This window comes from Engystomops pustulosus, chromosome 7, assembly GCF_040894005.1.
Source record: "Engystomops pustulosus chromosome 7, aEngPut4.maternal, whole genome shotgun sequence".
NCBI classification, from domain to species: Eukaryota; Metazoa; Chordata; class Amphibia; order Anura; family Leptodactylidae; genus Engystomops; species Engystomops pustulosus.
The window spans coordinates 70,086,078-70,100,675 of NC_092417.1; the positions used below are offsets into that span (position 1 = coordinate 70,086,078).

The 14,598-nt window shown below is 40.5% G+C and overlaps 2 protein-coding genes across 3 annotated transcripts; one reads left to right on the forward strand and one right to left on the reverse strand.

Annotated features, from left to right (window-relative positions):
- The first annotated feature begins 1,046 nt into the window (after nt 1–1,046).
- LOC140068817 (NADH dehydrogenase [ubiquinone] 1 beta subcomplex subunit 1-like) lies at nt 1,047–2,111 on the forward strand. Its single transcript, XM_072114202.1, has 2 exons — nt 1,047–1,471; nt 1,846–2,111. Exons 1-2 carry the CDS (start codon nt 1,305–1,307, stop codon nt 1,877–1,879), a joined length of 201 nt encoding a protein of 66 aa, XP_071970303.1. The 5' UTR covers nt 1,047–1,304; the 3' UTR covers nt 1,880–2,111.
- A 6,926-nt stretch (nt 2,112–9,037) lies between these two features.
- LOC140068818 (NADH dehydrogenase [ubiquinone] 1 beta subcomplex subunit 1-like) lies at nt 9,038–14,291 on the reverse strand. Of its 2 annotated transcripts, none has more exons than XM_072114204.1 (3): nt 13,967–14,291; nt 9,678–9,822; nt 9,038–9,303 (listed from the first exon to the last, which is right to left on the reverse strand). In XM_072114204.1, exons 2-3 carry the CDS (start codon nt 9,815–9,817, stop codon nt 9,270–9,272), a joined length of 174 nt encoding a protein of 57 aa, XP_071970305.1. In that variant the 5' UTR covers nt 9,818–9,822; nt 13,967–14,291; the 3' UTR covers nt 9,038–9,269. The 2 variants fall into 2 exon arrangements, with proteins under 2 accessions (XP_071970305.1, XP_071970304.1); XM_072114203.1 differs by having other exon boundaries at nt 13,955–13,976.
- Nucleotides 14,292–14,598: the final 307 nt, after the last annotated feature.

Sequence of the window (14,598 nt, forward strand, 5' to 3'; positions counted from 1 at the left end):
AAAGTTGTGGATTTTTGAAGGTAGAGAACGAGAAATGAGCAAAAAAATCCTGCGTCCTTAAAGGGGTATTCTCATCTGGGCATTTACATTTAATTAAATTCATTTGCCATATGTAAACATTTCTTCAATTGGATGTTATTAAAAAAAAATGTTCCTGTGTGAAGATAATTTCTCATAAATGTAGTTATTCTGTCCCTTAGAAACGAGATAGCTTCCTCGGATACGACCACGTCACACTCTGGCAGCGGTGGCCAGACTTGCGCTATAGAGCCCTGCCAGACCACCAGGATCCAGCAATCATTACCACAGGACGGCTGTAGGACCTGCAGCAACTCCCCAGACATTTCATATACAATAAGCTTTTTTTTCTTTGTGCACTCAATCTATCAGACGTGGCCGTATCCGAGGAAGCTATCTCGTTTCTAAGGGACAACATGGTTACATTTATGAGAAATTATCTTCACACAGGAACATTTCTTTTAATAACATCCAATTGAAGAAATGTTTATATTTGGCCGATTAATGAAACTGAATGTAAGTGCCCAGATGAGAATACCCCTTTAAGGGGTTAAAATAGCGTTAACACATATGTTTGTGAAACACGTGTGTTAACACTGTGTTAAGGCCGGTGATGCATGTGGCATTTATGTTGCGATATTGAAAACGCATGTGCTTGATGTAGGTTATTTGCATGCAGTTGTGTATCTTGGAATTTGTAAAAACACAGTGATTGTGTTCTCCATGCTGTTTGAGCATGTAATCACATGAGTTCCAAAACGCAGATCACAAACACATGCGTTTTCAAAAACCAATATGAAAAGCAAGGATGCAAACATGAAAAGAAAAAAATGCACCTAAAACAGCACGTGTGTCACCGGCGTAACACATGCATTTTGTAAACACAATAGGGCACATTTACTTACACGGTTCATTCACAATCCAGCGGCGCGTTCTCCGACGCTGATTCGGGCTCTGCCAGGATTCACTAAGGTCATGCGCCCGATGTCCACCAGGTGTCGCTGCTGCTCTGAAGTACGCCGGAGTTCACCTCCTCCGTTTCGGTGTATGTGAGTGCTATTCTAGCGACACAAATTCTTTTTTAAATTCCACGTTTTTTCCTAGTGGTATTTTCACAAAATGACACCAGCTAGCAGCTTGTGTCGTTTTGGCCACCCACTGCATCTATCAATAGGCCTAAACCAGCGTATGATAAATCTCCCCCAATATGAGCATATGGTAGAGTTATGCAACTTTATTCTTTTATTACTTTTCCACACAATGGTGGACAGTTTCACAGTTGATTAATGTATTTACCTTTCTTCCCAGCCACCATGGTGAATATTATTACACATATCCGAGAAGGGTGGACGTATGCACTGGTGCCCCTAGGAGCTGTTGTTGGATACTATCTTGATAGATGGAATGATTCCAGGATGAGTCTTTTCAAGAATAAAAGTAAACTTTTCCAGAGGTAAGGCCATCCTTGTTTTCTTTGGGGTCTGGCAATGTGCATAGTACTGGTATGCTGGAAGTGTTGTACCACAGAAAAATAATATCATACACATAAAATATAGTCTTTGTGTAATGAAAACTTCATCAAATTTCTGAGGCTTGACATTTCATATTGCAACACTACAGTAATATATATATCATATTCAATTAAAAACACTCTTGTAATGATTCATAGATTTTGTTACAGTTGTATGCAGTTTAGACAACCCTCTCGGAGGTGAACAGAGCAGACACACTTTACTTGCACACCTACATTGTAACATACTACAGACCCTATTCTTGATTTACTGTTTTTTTGTTTTCTTATTCCTTTTTTTTTTCTTCTCTCTGCAGGGAACTGAAACACAATGAAGAGGCATGGAAGTAAAACTAGGAGGCTGCTACAGCAATATTGTAATGATCAAAAGTCATGTTCTTCAAAGTTTAAAGCACACAATATAATAAATGGTATTTGGAGTAAAAGTATATCCTCAATATTACTTGGTGAAGATAGACAATGTTCACCTGGTTCTTGTCTAGGTCTCCTGCAATGTGCTGTTTTGATGCCACATGAGGGGGGCAACCTGGGCTCAAATAAAGAAAAAATGTTTATCATTCAATGTTTTTTGTTTGTTTGTTTTTTTTCTGGGTGGTCTAGAATCCACTCTTACCCTAATAAGAGCTTTTCTTAGTACTGACCTTCGCTCTACCTGGGCCTCAAGATTTGATAATACTTGGAGCTCCAATCTTGGCTCATAGTGTCATACCCCGATACGGTGGTGTTGCACACTGGGATGTTTGGAGTTAACATGTTTTTAACATGTAACATGACTTTGTTTTCTTTGAAGTCACTAAGATCTCTCATAAATTGGTATTTTTTCCAATTTTGTATAAATGTAAGTTAATAAATTATGTACATCGACTTTTGTAAAATCTTTTCTTTCAACTCAAACAAAGCTTGCTCCCACAATAGCCAACATAGAAACGGTGATCTTACAGTAGGAAATATTGTTATAGTAGTACCACAGTAGCCAATATAGTAACTGTGCCTCCATATTAACAAATAAAGAGGGTGTAAGAAAAAGTGTGGAATGGTGGAATACATAGCAAAATACACATTGGATTGAAAAAATTAAAAAATGTGTCATATATTTTTCAAAAATCTATCCAATGAAACCAAGCACCTCATCTGCCCATCCCTTAGGCGGGGGCAACTTAAAAACCTTAAAGGAAACCTACCATTTCAAATGGTAGGTTTAAGCTGTAAACACCGAGCACCAGCTCAGGGTGAGCTGGTGCCGGTGCTTAGTTTCGTTAAGCTTTTTAAACTTTATAGCAGAAGCCGCTTCGGCTTGCGGCATTTCCTATGTAGGCGCGCGCACGATCGTGCGCACGCAGCGCCGAAGCAGTTTATGCTATAAAGTTTAAAAAGTGTTAAAACCGCGATACCGCGGTTTTAACACTAACGAAACTAAGCACCGGCACCAGCTCACCCTGAGCTGGTGCTCGGTGTTTACAGCTTAAACCTACCATTTGAAACGGTAGGTTTCCTTTAAAGGGTATCTACTACTAGGATGAAGGATTGTATGCAAATGAACCTGAGGGGCTCCAGGTTCCATAGGTATTAATGGAGCGTGGAGCCCCACAGACTCATTTCTATACAGTTTTTCATCCTGGTGGTAGATGTCCTTTAAATGGGAACCCCCATTTTTATCACAGTTTCAGATTCCCCAGGAAAAATTACATTGATTTAACCTAGAGCTTTTTCAATTTTGGTGACGGCTGGCACTCCCAACGCCAAAAGTCCAAATGTGTTGAAAAAGGGGTTATTTCGATAAATACACGAGATTCAAAATCTGAAAATAGACATATGCAATTCTTTTTCTAAGAGCCATGTTACCAAATTTAAGCACTTATAGAAAATCCCCATCTTCAGAAGGGAGGAAATTTAAAGTGTAACCGTCATTCTGAGCAAAAAAAAAAACTAAAATACATAATTCTGCTCTAGGTGTCCCTGGGAATCATTCCTCAAAGTATTTTGCCTCTCGGTCCTCATTTAGTACCTTTTTTTGGCCCATAACAACCAGGGTTTCCAGCTCTCAAAAAAAAACTACAATCGGCAAGATGGAGGACTTCTCCCGAGCTGCACCAATTCCATGGAATACCGAACCCCCAAAGCTTCAAACGTGCTCTTAAAACCCATTTATTGAGGCAGGCCTATCACACTCGCTAACCGCATGCAACCTGTAACTCTCTTTATTAACCAATTCTAGGTACTTCTCATGTCTGTTTTCCAGAAAATGTCAGGTTCCTATTGTTTCATATGACGGTTTGTACTCAGTAATGTCTTGTTTTATTTGAATATGCTCCCCAGAATCTGTCACTTTCTAAGGATTATTATAGTGTCCAGTCATACAAGAGAATAGAACACATATGTATTGCATTAGGAGGTGGCGGTATTGGGGGTTCTATGGCGATTATGTGAGCCTCACGGTTTTATAGTTCAGGTGCAGTACTGCCGACAACCAACACCCCGATTTATTTGTTGTGCCATAAGGATGTACATACATCCCCACAATTGTTGTGTGAATGCAGCTTAATTGTGAAGGCCCAGTTTTATCCTCTTAATGCGTTATTACCTTCACGTATATCATAATTCCATTAAAGGGAACCTACCACCACGATTCTACCTATAAAAGGTAGAACAGGTGGTAGGTGGATGTAAGGGTCGTGAGGATAGCTCTTTTTAGAGCTAATCCTCACGTCCCCGCTAACTTTTGGTAAACTTTATTGAACTAATATGTAAATTTAGTTATGCGGCTACTGTACCAATACCCCCCCCCCATTGGTACATTAGCACCAATACCCCCCCATTGGTACATTAGCACCAATACCCCCCCATTGGTACATTAGCACCAATACCCCCCCATTGGTACATTAGCACCAATACCCCCCCATTGGTACATTAGCACCAATACCCCCCCATTGGTACATTAGCACCAATACCCCCCCATTGGTACATTAGCACCAATACCCCCCCATTGGTACATTAGCACCAATACCCCCCCATTGGTACATTAGCACCAATACCCCCCCATTGGTACATTACAGACTACTGGAGTGGTCCTCAGGAATTGGGTCACCAGCCTGGTAGCAGATGCAGGCTGGGATGGAGCTGTGTTCAGTTGTGGAAGGTGCAGCTTTTATCCTGGGTTTAGCTGAGTGTTAGTGCTGATGGTGCGCAGACAGTTTCTCTCCTCTGACATGATGTGCTCTATAATGAGAGCTGAGGCCTGTGGTAAGAGCATGTGCGCTAAGATCTCTGGAACTGACTGACCTCTCTGGTCAGAGGTGGCTGGAAAAGAGGACTTGCCCCTCCCTTTTCAGGGGTTTTGTTATCCTGGTCAGGGGGTGGCTAACTCTCCAATGACACTCCAGTGTACATGGTGCAATACAATTGGTAGACAGAATCGCATCCATTTAACCCTTGCCTGTTCAGGCAGAATCTACAGCTGCTGATTACCTGAGACTTACTGCATTCCCTCTTTATGAGTTGATCAGACTCACTAGATGGGTTCTAACAGGTTGAGGGCCTTATTCGCTACTCCTCTGCCCATATATTGGCAGGGGTGTTGCATATCCCCTTTGTCATCAGGTACGTACAAGTTATACCTGTAACTACTCATTCCGGGAACTGGAGCCCTGTATCGGCTGTATGCAGACTAACGCCAACATCAAGCTTGTGAAGTACTGCTACGTGCCCAACAAAGGAGAGTGCCAGCAGTTCTACTGCCAACCCGTGTGGTGCCTGACCTGTAGGGGCAAGTGGTTCAAGCGCCCGGAACAGCATCATCCAGAGACCTGCTTGTCCAGCAAATTTCTACGCCCCTCCTGTCCCGCCAGATTGTTTATAGTGGATGTTTGCATTATACAGTGAACTCTCCTTTATGCTGTTTATGTGATTTTATATCTTATAAAGTTTCTTTTTTTAAGATGCTCAGTGTTCTAATAGGTCCATGGACGTTGGGAAGATCTGACCAGCGGGGCCTGCCTCAACTTACATATGGCTGAACAGGAGGAGTGTAATGGCCCTTGTATGGGGTTATCTACTTTGTGGGGGATTGAAATGAGGTATTGAAAAATAAGGATCACTGCAATGGAGTTTTAAAATGGCCAAAAACCTTATGGAGCCCTCATATTGGGAGAAAACATTTCTCTAAAGCAATCACTTGTACATCATTGCATTTAGCTTTCTGGAGATCTGTCCAGGATGTAACTACAAGTCATGCTGGGACTTGTAGTTCCATGTAGCAGAGCAGGAATTTTTCATTAGATTATACATGAAGTGACAAGTGATCAACTGTTTTACTATGTAAAATAATCAATTACTGACTCTATTAACAAAATGTGTAATAAAATCTGTTATATTAAAGTGTCTTCCTTATTGAGTCTCCTCTTTTCTTTATAGAAGTGCCCTAAAATCGGAAAGGGGTTAAGCATGCGTTTTAAAAACCATACCATGCATTTGGCAGCTTTGAATCTGTTCATCTATTAAGATGCTTACAAACGGAGCAAAAATGCCATGTGTGGCATCAACCTTGGCACACAGCAAAAGTCCATATCTAATACATGTGATTGGCTTTCCTAAGTAGACGGGTTATAAGGGCAGGTTTGAAGTTCATCATTAAATTACTTTTATGAACATTGTAGGATTAAGGATATAGAGTAGTATTCAAAGTCCTAACATCTGGGCACATGTTGGTTTGGGCGGTGGGGAGGGGGCCCTAGTTGTGTGAAAAGGCAATGGGACACTTAATCCACCACTGCTCACCGTGTATGGAGAGGGTACCGCTTGTCAACCCTCTTCATACATATTTAAAGGGAACCTACCACCACGATTCTACCTATAAAGGTAGAACGGGTGGTAGGTGGATGTAAGGGACGCGAGGATAGCTCTTTTTAGAGTTAATCCTCACGTCCCCGCTAACTTTTGGTAAACTTTATTGAATTAATATGTAAATTTAGTTTTGCGGCTACTGGGGCGTGGAGTAGCTGGGCAGGAGGCTACACAGTGCGGCTACTCCACGCCCCAGTAGCGACGTTACTCCTCCTACCCTGTTGGACAAGCCGGCTACTGCTCAGCCGCGGGCCTGCGTTCTGCGCATGCGCAGAACGCCATCATGACGGATAAGGGCGCGCAGCTACGAGGAGCTGTGCGCCGCACACAACAGGGTAGGAGGAGTAATGTCGCTACTGGGGCGTGTGGAGTAGCCGCGCTGTGTAGCCTCGTGCCCGGCTACTGTACGCCCCAGTAGCCGCATAACTAAATTTCCATATTAGTTCAATAAAGTTTACCAAAAGTTAGCGGGGACGTGAGGATTAGCTCTAAAAAGAGCTATCCTCACGACCCTTACATCCACCTACCACCTGTTCTACCTTTTATAGGTAGAATCGTGGTGGTAGGTTCCCTTTAATGGAATTATGATATACGTGAAGGTAATAACGCATTAAGAGGATAAAACTGGGCCTTCACAATTAAGCTGCATTCACACAACAATTGTGGGGATGTATGTACATCCTTATGGCACAACAAATAAATCGGGGTGTTGGTTGTCGGCAGTACTGCACCTGAACTATAAAACCGTGAGGCTCACATAATCGCCATAGAACCCCCCAATACCGCCACCTCCTAATGCAATACATATGTGTTCTATTCTCTTGTATGACTGGACACTATAATAATCTTTAGAAAGTGACAGATTCTGGGGAGCATATTCAAATAAAACAAGACATTACTGAGTACAAACCGTCATATGAAACAATAGGAACCTGACATTTTCTGGAAAACAGACATGAGAAGTACCTAGAATTGGTTAATAAAGAGAGTTACAGGTTGCATGCGGTTAGCGAGTGTGATAGGCCTGCCTCAATAAATGGGTTTTAAGAGCACGTTTGAAGCTTTGGGGGTTCGGTATTCCATGGAATTGGTGCAGCTCGGGAGAAGTCCTCCATCTTGCCGATTGTAGTTTTTTTTTGAGAGCTGGAAACCCTGGTTGTTATGGGCCAAAAAAAGGTACTAAATGAGGACCGAGAGGCAAAATACTTTGAGGAATGATTCCCAGGGACACCTAGAGCAGAATTATGTATTTTAGTTTTTTTTTTTGCTCAGAATGACGGTTACACTTTAAATTTCCTCCCTTCTGAAGATGGGAATTTTCTATAAGTGCTTAAATTTGGTAACATGGCTCTTAGAAAAAGAATTGCATATGTCTATTTTCAGATTTTGAATCTCGTGTATTTATCGAAATAACCCCTTTTTCAACACATTTGGACTTTTGGCGTTGGGAGTGCCAGCCGTCACCAAAATTGAAAAAGCTCTAGGTTAAATCAATGTAATTTTTCCTGGGGAATCTGAAACTGTGATAAAAATGGGGGTTCCCATTTAAAGGACATCTACCACCAGGATGAAAAACTGTATAGAAATGAGTCTGTGGGGCTCCACGCTCCATTAATACCTATGGAACCTGGAGCCCCTCAGGTTCATTTGCATACAATCCTTCATCCTAGTAGTAGATACCCTTTAAAGGAAACCTACCGTTTCAAATGGTAGGTTTAAGCTGTAAACACCGAGCACCAGCTCAGGGTGAGCTGGTGCCGGTGCTTAGTTTCGTTAGTGTTAAAACCGCGGTATCGCGGTTTTAACACTTTTTAAACTTTATAGCATAAACTGCTTCGGCGCTGCGTGCGCACGATCGTGCGCGCGCCTACATAGGAAATGCCGCAAGCCGAAGCGGCTTCTGCTATAAAGTTTAAAAAGTGTTAAAACCGCGATACCGCGGTTTTAACACTAACGAAACTAAGCACCGGCACCAGCTCACCCTGAGCTGGTGCTCGGTGTTTACAGCTTAAACCTACCATTTGAAATGGTAGGTTTCCTTTAAGGTTTTTAAGTTGCCCCCGCCTAAGGGATGGGCAGATGAGGTGCTTGGTTTCATTGGATAGATTTTTGAAAAATATATGACACATTTTTTAATTTTTTTCAATCCAATGTGTATTTTGCTATGTATTCCACCATTCCACACTTTTTCTTACACCCTCTTTATTTGTTAATATGGAGGCACAGTTACTATATTGGCTACTGTGGTACTACTATAACAATATTTCCTACTGTAAGATCACCGTTTCTATGTTGGCTATTGTGGGAGCAAGCTTTGTTTGAGTTGAAAGAAAAGATTTTACAAAAGTCGATGTACATAATTTATTAACTTACATTTATACAAAATTGGAAAAAATACCAATTTATGAGAGATCTTAGTGACTTCAAAGAAAACAAAGTCATGTTACATGTTAAAAACATGTTAACTCCAAACATCCCAGTGTGCAACACCACCGTATCGGGGTATGACACTATGAGCCAAGATTGGAGCTCCAAGTATTATCAAATCTTGAGGCCCAGGTAGAGCGAAGGTCAGTACTAAGAAAAGCTCTTATTAGGGTAAGAGTGGATTCTAGACCACCCAGAAAAAAAACAAACAAACAAAAAACATTGAATGATAAACATTTTTTCTTTATTTGAGCCCAGGTTGCCCCCCTCATGTGGCATCAAAACAGCACATTGCAGGAGACCTAGACAAGAACCAGGTGAACATTGTCTATCTTCACCAAGTAATATTGAGGATATACTTTTACTCCAAATACCATTTATTATATTGTGTGCTTTAAACTTTGAAGAACATGACTTTTGATCATTACAATATTGCTGTAGCAGCCTCCTAGTTTTACTTCCATGCCTCTTCATTGTGTTTCAGTTCCCTGCAGAGAGAAGAAAAAAAAAAGGAATAAGAAAACAAAAAAACAGTAAATCAAGAATAGGGTCTGTAGTATGTTACAATGTAGGTGTGCAAGTAAAGTGTGTCTGCTCTGTTCACCTCCGAGAGGGTTGTCTAAACTGCATACAACTGTAACAAAATCTATGAATCATTACAAGAGTGTTTTTAATTGAATATGATATATATATTACTGTAGTGTTGCAATATGAAATGTCAAGCCTCAGAAATTTGATGAAGTTTTCATTACACAAAGACTATATTTTATGTGTATGATATTATTTTTCTGTGGTACAACACTTCCAGCATACCAGTACTATGCACATTGCCAGACCCCAAAGAAAACAAGGATGGCCTTACCTCTGGAAAAGTTTACTTTTATTCTTGAAAAGACTCATCCTGGAATCATTCCATCTATCAAGATAGTATCCAACAACAGCTCCTAGGGGCACCAGTGCATACGTCCACCCTTCTCGGATATGTGTAATAATATTCACCATGGTGGCTGGGAAGAAAGGTAAATACATTAATCAACTGTGAAACTGTCCACCATTGTGTGGAAAAGTAATAAAAGAATAAAGTTGCATAACTCTACCATATGCTCATATTGGGGGAGATTTATCATACGCTGGTTTAGGCCTATTGATAGATGCAGTGGGTGGCCAAAACGACACAAGCTGCTAGCTGGTGTCATTTTGTGAAAATACCACTAGGAAAAAACGTGGAATTTAAAAAAGAATTTGTGTCGCTAGAATAGCACTCACATACACCGAAACGGAGGAGGTGAACTCCGGCGTACTTCAGAGCAGCAGCGACACCTGGTGCACATCGGGCGCATGACCTTAGTGAATCCTGGCAGAGCCCGAATCAGCGTCGGAGAACGCGCCGCTGGATTGTGAATGAACCGTGTAAGTAAATGTGCCCTATTGTGTTTACAAAATGCATGTGTTACGCCGGTGACACACGTGCTGTTTTAGGTGCATTTTTTTCTTTTCATGTATGCATCCTTGCTTTTCATATTGGTTTTTGAAAACGCATGTGTTTGTGATCTGCGTTTTGGAACTCATGTGATTACATGCTCAAACAGCATGGAGAACACAATCACTGTGTTTTTACAAATTCCAAGATACACTGCATGCAAATAACCTACATCAAGCACATGCGTTTTCAATATCGCAACATAAATGCCACATGCATCACCGGCCTTAACACAGTGTTAACACACGTGTTTCACAAACATATGTGTTAACGCTATTTTAACCCCTTAAGGACGCAGGATTTTTTTGCTCATTTCTCGTTCTCTACCTTCAAAAATCCACAACTTTTTAATTTTTCCGTGTACAGAGCTGTGTGAGGGCTTATTTTGTGCGGAACAAACTTTACTTTCCTGTGATGTTATTTATTATAACATGCCATGTACTGGGAAACAGGAAAAAAATGCGGAAAAATTGAAAAAAAAATATGCATGTGCGTCATGTTCTTGTGGGCTCAGTTTTTACGACTTTCACTCTGCGCTCCAAATAACACGTCTACTGTATTCTTTGGTTCGGTACAATCGCAGTGATACCAAATTTATACAGGTTTTATTGCGTTTTAATACATTTTCAAAAATTAAACGAATGTTTAATTTTGGTTTACAGAGCTGGGGGAGGTGTCATTTTTTGAGAAATGAGCCGACGTTTTCATTGCTACCATTTTGAGGACTGTGCAACATTTTGATCACTTTTCATTAATTTTTTTATGTCATGTTAAAAGGTGTAAAAGTCGCATTTCAGACATTTGGCGACATTTCCCGTGTCGGAGGTCACCGCCGGTCATAACCGTTTATATATTTTGATAGATTGGGCATTTTGGGACGCGGCGATACCTAATGTGTCTGTGATTTTTGTACTGTTTATTATATTTTAGATCAGTTCTAGGGAAAAGGGCGTGATTTGAATTTTTAATATTTTATTAATTTTCTAAATTTTTTCTTGTTGTTTTTCACAATTTTTTAGACCCTCTAGGGTACATTAACCCTAGATGGTTCGATTGTTCCTACCATATACTGCAATGCTACTGTATTGCAGTATATGGCGTTTTTGCATATCCTTCATTACAATGAGCCACGGCTCATTGTACGGGCGCGTTCATACGTTGTGTTTTGACCAGCGTTTTCATTGCGTTTGAAACGCATGCACAACAGCTGAGGAAAGGTGATTTGCCTTATTACATCACTGTTAACATTTCTGTTTACAGAAATCGTCATGAAGATGGTGGCTCCCATGCACCGACATCTTTTTGAAGCCGCTGGCCATAACCCAAACTTCCAGCTAAGTCCGAAAATAATTCAAGCGCATCTTAATCAATAAAAGGATCCTGAACATAGCTTTTACCATTGCATTTTGTAAAAAATTCAAACCAAAGAGCTAAATATTCCTTCAATTCTTTCGTAAGTCTGAAATGTGACTTTGTATTTTGCGACGAGGGCTAAAATCTCCAACCTTTTAAAAAATACTCTTCCCATGGGTATTATTCTGTTAGCAAAGTTCAAAAAAACCAAAACTGATTGTAACTCTCTAAACACACACTTTTTTTTTTCTTTTAATCCAACAAACTGCCCAAAAATTTTTCCATCTTATCAATCTTTTAATCCGGTAACGAAAATTCCAACTTTGTGCTATCAATTTTGACACATAAAATCTAAAACATAACAAGGATAAGCCGTCTGTTCCTCTGCTAAAAGTATATCAAATAACTTGGCCATCTGAACAAAACCGTCTAAGGCCCTGCTGCATAAGTCCGAATCACTATCACCTACAAATAAAATTATCTAGATAATGCTGAATACCAGCACTTATTAGAAAAAGATTCAAAATAAGAACAGGATAAAGTAAAAACCCATAGGCAGACACTTGTCAAAGTAATATTCATTATCAAAATAAAAACCCAAAGAGTTAAAACCCTCAGGATCCACAGGCAATAACCGGAAAGTAGACTTAATATCTGCTTTAGCCATCATGTATTAACTCCAAATTTTAGATAATAACTCCACCGCCTGGTGAAAAGATGCATACTGAACACTTGCAAAATTTTTGTCAATGTCATCATTTAATGTACTTTCTCTGGGTAAGATATGACCAAGCAATCCTATTCATTTTTAACTATTTTGACAATTTTTCCCTTACAACATCGTAATGAAACACAGATTTTAAATTCTTCACAACCTTTACCAGAAAAGGCAGGAACATGAAAAACATGCTGAAAACCTTTAGTTATTAACTCCGCCTTCTCCCTGTCTGGATACACCTCTATAAATGGTAGCATTTGGATAGCCTCACTGGAGTCAATGCTCTTTGCCACTTGCTCCTTTGTACTTGGAGCATGCTATGACTGACTGGCTTTTTTGGGTGAGTTCCTGCACAGAATGAGCACTCACACCTATAGCAGCAGTTGGCTGGCCACTTACATTGCGACTCATTGTATGCCAAGCACACCCCTTTTCGAAAAGTACTTTGACTGGAGCTCTGACTGACACTAGATTGTCTGTTAAGAAACAGCTATGGAGGCAACAACACATCTAACCACAAACCAATATCCTTAATTCCCCATCTTAAAGATGGATACACTGCAAGCTTTTGCTAAAATGATTCATCATATGTGATCCAAGCCGAATCACCAAATTATCTATATGCGTCTTGAATAATATCCGCCTGCTGAAACAAACCACTACATAGATGCGGTTGTTTTAAAATGGCAGCATAAATACAAAAAGTTTAAAACAATTATGAAAAGACATATATGGAACTTTTTTCTTGTCATCTTCTGACCTATCAGACTTATCTAATTTAACCAAATTCTCCTTTTTAGAAGGAAGCAAACTCCAAATGTCAATATACTCATTTCTCCAAATCTTCTCTTTAACTGGCACTTGTAAATGAAAACCTAACGGTGTTAATACACATGCAAAACCTCCTTTACACAACTCTGAGACACTCCAGCACCTTTTTCAATAATAGGCAAATTAACTGATTCAACATCATCAGTATCAATTGTATTACCTTCAAACATTTCTTTCAGGTGAATTAATCCATAGTTCAGCTGGCAAATTAAACGCCACTGATTACTCATAAAATCTGAAAAAGAATTCATAAAACTAGCCATCCTATTAAATTTATCTTGAAAACATTCAATAGAATAGGATTTCTCAATTAAATCATACTTCAGCTGGCGAATTATGTGCCACTGATTACCTCATAAAATCTGAAAAAGAATTCACAAAACTAACCATCCTATTAAATTTATCTTGAAAACATTCAATAGAAAATGATTTATCACCAGATCCACTAGATGGCGCCAAAAACTCCATGTCCTCCCTCACTGTCTCCTCTCTGCATCCTATCCAGCTGATGCTGCTGGGTTTGACGCTCCTGCCTCTCACTCGTCCGCTCTTTAGGACTCAGCAGTTACTTACCAGAGCCGGATAAAGGATGAGAGTAAACATGCTTTACCTCCCTGATCCACTTAGCAGGTAACACTTCCATCTCAGGCCCTCTCCCACCCCTGCCTTCTCCATAACTCCTGCCTGACCTGCTTCCAAAGTAACCACTCCATGCGATGATCCAGCTGCCACAGGCTGAGCAAAACACACCGCTCACCTGCTTCATTACCTTCTTGCCAGGCCTCTGTTCTGTTGCTGTTATAGGCACCTGACTGCAGCACGGTGCAGCCTCACTCCTTCTGCCGGCTTCACTCCCCTCAGAGACTTCTTCTTGTGCCACATCCCAGACGTGGCTCCCAGATGCTTTATCCTCACGTCCGTCTTTAACCAAAACTGCAATTCTGGAGCCAGTCTTCTTTTCCTCTGCTTTCTGCCTTCTTTAGCATTCCTTTCAGCAAGTCTTCCATGACGATAACTGTTTCTTCTTTTCTAGCTGGACTTGAAGAACTTCTCTCTCCAGCTTCACCTGATGAACTGATTGACCAGGCAGAATTCCTTTCATTTATCACCTTCTGTGTTTCCTGCCTAAACACAGCTGCCAATCAGCTGTTCAGTTCCAGATGTTTTGCCCAGTAACTGGAAGCTTCCAGAGAAGACTATACCAACTACTGTACTAGGGAAATAAAACTTCACACTTAGCACAGCAACAGCACATACCATTCTTAAACTATCTCTATTAACCCTATACATACCAAACTCCTACAAAATCACTAAAGCTATACTTACATATACTAACTAATGACAGAAGGGGGGGGGGGGGGGGCTGTGATACCATGCGTCCCCCAGCTTACAACTGGGGGG

What these genes read in the sequence shown, in the direction of transcription:
- LOC140068817 (XM_072114202.1), top strand. Translation starts at nt 1,305, where the DNA reads ATGTATTTACCTTTCTTCCCAGCCACCATGGTGAATATTATTACACAT. An exon ending in AAAAGTAAACTTTTCCAGAG is followed by an intron (nt 1,472 to 1,845) that starts GTAAGGCCATCC and finishes TTCTCTCTGCAG; the next exon opens with GGAACTGAAACACAATGAAG.
- LOC140068818 (XM_072114204.1), bottom strand. Translation starts at nt 9,817, where the DNA reads ATGGTGAATATTATTACACATATCCGAGAAGGGTGGACGTATGCACTG. An exon ending in AAAAGTAAACTTTTCCAGAG is followed by an intron (nt 9,304 to 9,677) that starts GTAAGGCCATCC and finishes TTCTCTCTGCAG; the next exon opens with GGAACTGAAACACAATGAAG.